The sequence below is a fragment of the Coregonus clupeaformis genome, chromosome 15 (genome assembly GCF_020615455.1).
Source record: "Coregonus clupeaformis isolate EN_2021a chromosome 15, ASM2061545v1, whole genome shotgun sequence".
NCBI lineage: Eukaryota > Metazoa > Chordata > Actinopteri > Salmoniformes > Salmonidae > Coregonus > Coregonus clupeaformis.
The window spans coordinates 66,152,702-66,156,484 of NC_059206.1; the positions used below are offsets into that span (position 1 = coordinate 66,152,702).

General features: G+C 39.3%; 1 protein-coding gene across 42 annotated transcripts in view; it reads left to right on the forward strand.

The window, feature by feature from the left end:
* Positions 1-2,154, forward strand: part of LOC121573296 (MAP kinase-activating death domain protein-like) — an 89,097-nt gene extending 86,943 nt beyond the window's left edge. For 41 of the 42 annotated variants that reach the window (XM_045225307.1, XM_045225295.1, XM_045225299.1 and 38 more), the window contains one exon: positions 255-2,154. In XM_045225307.1, the coding sequence (XP_045081242.1) occupies positions 255-368 (114 nt within the window). In that variant the 3' untranslated portion in view covers positions 369-2,154. The remainder of the gene's footprint in view (positions 1-254) is intronic. The other variant, XM_045225323.1, reaches the window with a different exon arrangement.
* Positions 2,155-3,783: the final 1,629 nt, after the last annotated feature.

Sequence of the window (3,783 nt, forward strand, 5' to 3'; positions counted from 1 at the left end):
AGTAATCCCTTTGACATAACTGCTAAAATGCATGTAATGTTTTTTTCAAGTAGCCTTTTTACTTAATCTCTCTTAAGTATTTTCAAATAATGTAATCCCCTTTTTATTCATAACATGATTAGTGTAAGTTCTACAGAGCCATGAGACCAAATAATAAAGTGAGAGGCAGCAGAAGTAGTATGACTACGCCACAAGTAGCTTGGTCAGAGCTACACTTCCCTCATGTTCTCTTCATTTTTTTCTCTCTCAAACAGGCACACCAGATCTGTTACTCCGTCCTCTGCCTTTTCTCTTACGTGGCTGCGGTGAAGGGGAAGGAAGCAGAAGGCAAGCCCAAGCTCCTATCTCCAAGATCCCTGCCCAGCTAGTCTACGACCCCTCCAATCTACACCCCCCCCAAAAAAAAGAAAACCTCCTCTGTGCCTCTCACTCTGCAACAACGTGGAATCTCGGTCCTACTATGACATTGAGTTCTGACAATCCCTGACCTACTTAAGCACACACCTCTTTGCGCCCTATAAGTACATTCCCAAGAAATACCCTCTACTCTTTGCGCCCTGCCTTGTAAGTAAAATCCCTATGATATAGATATATACACACACGTGAACCCTGGTCTGTGGCATCGTGCATACACCCTTCAACCTTGGTCACGTCCTCTAAGCTCCTCCCATACAGGCCCAGCCTGAGGCCTTGGCCATAAGCTTGCTTGTTCTTCAAGGGGAGACTGGGTCCGTCCGTCCCCCTTCTCTGTCCCCTCTTTGTGACTGTCCTTCTCTCATCCTGGCCTGCTGCCAAGGTCTCATTGGTTGTTTTTAATGGGATGGAGACAGCGACGGGGAGGGATATGTGAGGCACAGCCCTGCAAGTCGATAAGAAAGCAACCAACCTCCCTGTCCACTCTCTGCTCCACTCCCTATGACTGTGTGATGAATATTCTATGTGCTACGTGGTACTACTGTAAAACTCCAGTCTGTCCAAGTCCAAACCGGTGAAACTTTTAAAAAGCACTCTAGTACTGACGGGTGTCACTTTGTTAAATGCTAGTACTGTATGGTGCATCAAACACTGCATGTAAAAGCTTTTTAAAGGTTTCATTCCTTTTGATCCCAAAATAGCTTGTGTGGTCCAAGATGCTTGTATCTCTTTAGCTTCCCCTGTGAGGCTAAACTACTGTAGTAGTTCTGTCAAATTTTTTGTCTGTGGTCCTCTTTATTGAATTGCATGTTACAAATATTGCAAAATATTTTAAAAGAGAAGCAGAATGCTGTACATTTATTTCACCATAAGAAAATGTTTTACAAAGTGTGGTTTATTCACTAGATGTGCAATACTTTACGTAGTTAGCCAGAGCCAGATCATTGTTCTGATAAAAAATCTTGGCTATTCTGGCTTTCAAAGAGCAAAGAATGTAAAAAAAAAAAAAAAAGGACTTCATTGTCTTACATATTTATTGAAGTAAATAAATATGATGATCTATTGTTTATAAGTCTGAAATCAGTATTTGGAGATTCTAGAGATGTGTAAACCTACTGCTGTGCTGTCGAGCCCTGCTGTTATGGTTTTATCCGTTAGGGAGGTGTGTTAAGTCTTCATGTTGTGTCTGTATTGTAGTAAGATAAATAAATCCTATCTAGCCCCATTTCAGCCCAACTGTAAGTCCCACAGTTTGAGTGTGTGTATACATGCAGTGTATTGTTTTGCCAGATCAGCAATATATGAATAATTCAGCTATATGATCAGGATATAGTTTTTAATGTTTATGTGGCTTTTATTTTTTAAAGATGAAATGCGTGTGTAAGGAACATATTGTTACAACTTCCATCAGGCAATTATTTAAGGCATTTCATTCTTGACAATAAAAACACTGGTGTAAATATGAGAGTAATTGGATGAGGAGTGCCTCAAAACAGTTTGAAGACGGTAACAGAACATAAGGTATAGTTTGTTAGACTAGTTACATATGAGAACATTAAGAAACAGGAGTATTTGAAACCAACCAACCCTATTATTGTGCTAGCTAGCCTGCTGCTGAGAGAGAAAGTGATGGAATAATTGAAATGGGTGTAAATATTTCAGTGTTTGAAAAAAGTATTTATAGAACATGTACAGCTTTGGCAATATCAAAATAAAAGTTGTCAAAACTGAAGCCCTCCATTTTGTCTCAAGTCATTATTTTGCCACAAAGTTTGGATGAATACCAAAATGATTTAGCACATATCCAATGTGCATACATATATTTGGAAAACATATCAAGAATGAAATCTAGAGTAACATTTGTGAAGATTTAATGCAATACTAGCATGGTTTAAGACAATACCCTTAAATGAACACATTTGTCAAGGCACTGATTCACATATCACCACAAATTATTACAATGAGCGCTGTTAGCATGAAGTATATGTAATATAGAATAGACAATTGACATCTACGATTGTAACCGAACAATAGCAAATATTTGTTTGTCCTGGAACTAAATGCCAAGTTGCACTATATTTGTGGCTTTCAACATGCCCATGTACTGTAAAGGACAAGTTGTTCTCCATTGAAAACAAATGGCAGATCTATGCATTACATGGCAACGGCAGAATTTTGATATCGCACTGGGCTGCGGGCCAGAAGCTTGTAGGTTTGCAGACCACCATGGACAAGAGTAGCCTAGGGGTGGAAATATCTCCTTTATTGTTAAAGCATTGCATTAATCTATCATCGTATTTGCAGGTCCCCCCCCAAAAAAGCCTTTTATAAAAATGTCATTAAATTCTACGTCATTTCACATATTAATATTTTTGAATACAACACAAATTACCAAAATTACATTCTAAACATCGACAGAGTTTGCCTATGTGTTCATCTTATATTTCTCCAATGCCAAACCAGTGTCTTGTTTGCAACGAAACTGTCCCTGTTTGCAAATAATTAAATCTGAGACGTCATTAGGAATCTAGGCATCCCCTTTCATACCCCCTCAATTCAAGTCTTGGTTTTAACTTAACAGCCCTTCATTGACATGGAGGTAGGCTATTTAAAGAGCGGGTGGAGGAAATGAGCGACAAGTCTATGGATATAGCATTCTATAGCCTAATTTCATCTGACAAACAGGTAGGCCTACCTCTTATTTCTTAAATAGGAAGAAATAGGTTCCAACACAAAGCCCTCTTGTTGTTAGCAAAGTCTCATTCAAATGAAGACTTGAAATGAATAATGCCTACTTTCAGCACCATGAGCTGTCCATTTCCGATTGATTGTGCCGCGGACTGCTGCTTCAAGTTTCAGCAACACAATGCAAGTTACTCGAATCTGGCTTCTTGTGAGGTCAATAACTCTGATAAATACATAAATGGGCAAGAAACATATTGTTTTTAATAAAATCAATTATATCAGTAGCAAGCTATCAAAGTTTACCTCAGGTCCTTCTCATCGTCGTCGCGCTCTCCTTCTCAAACTGAACAGATCATAGGCTAGTCCATGCGCAATATTTTTTGGACTAGGCTTAATAAATAAATAAAATTGTAGAAGCCTTTGACTCTCCTCCTGAACTGCCACTGTAGGCCTACACAGCACAGCCATTGGTTAGGCAGCACACAAAAACGTTTTTGATCCGCAAGAGCAGAGCAGGCCGGGGCTCAGGGTTGGAATATCCATTGCAATGTGTAATGCAGCCTAGATGTTTTTACACCATCAGCAGCTATCTTAGAAATATAACTTTGCTCTGTGCTTTTCCGAGCATGCACTTCGTAGCCTATAGGCTATGGATCAATTGATTGAGACCACACTAAATAGTCT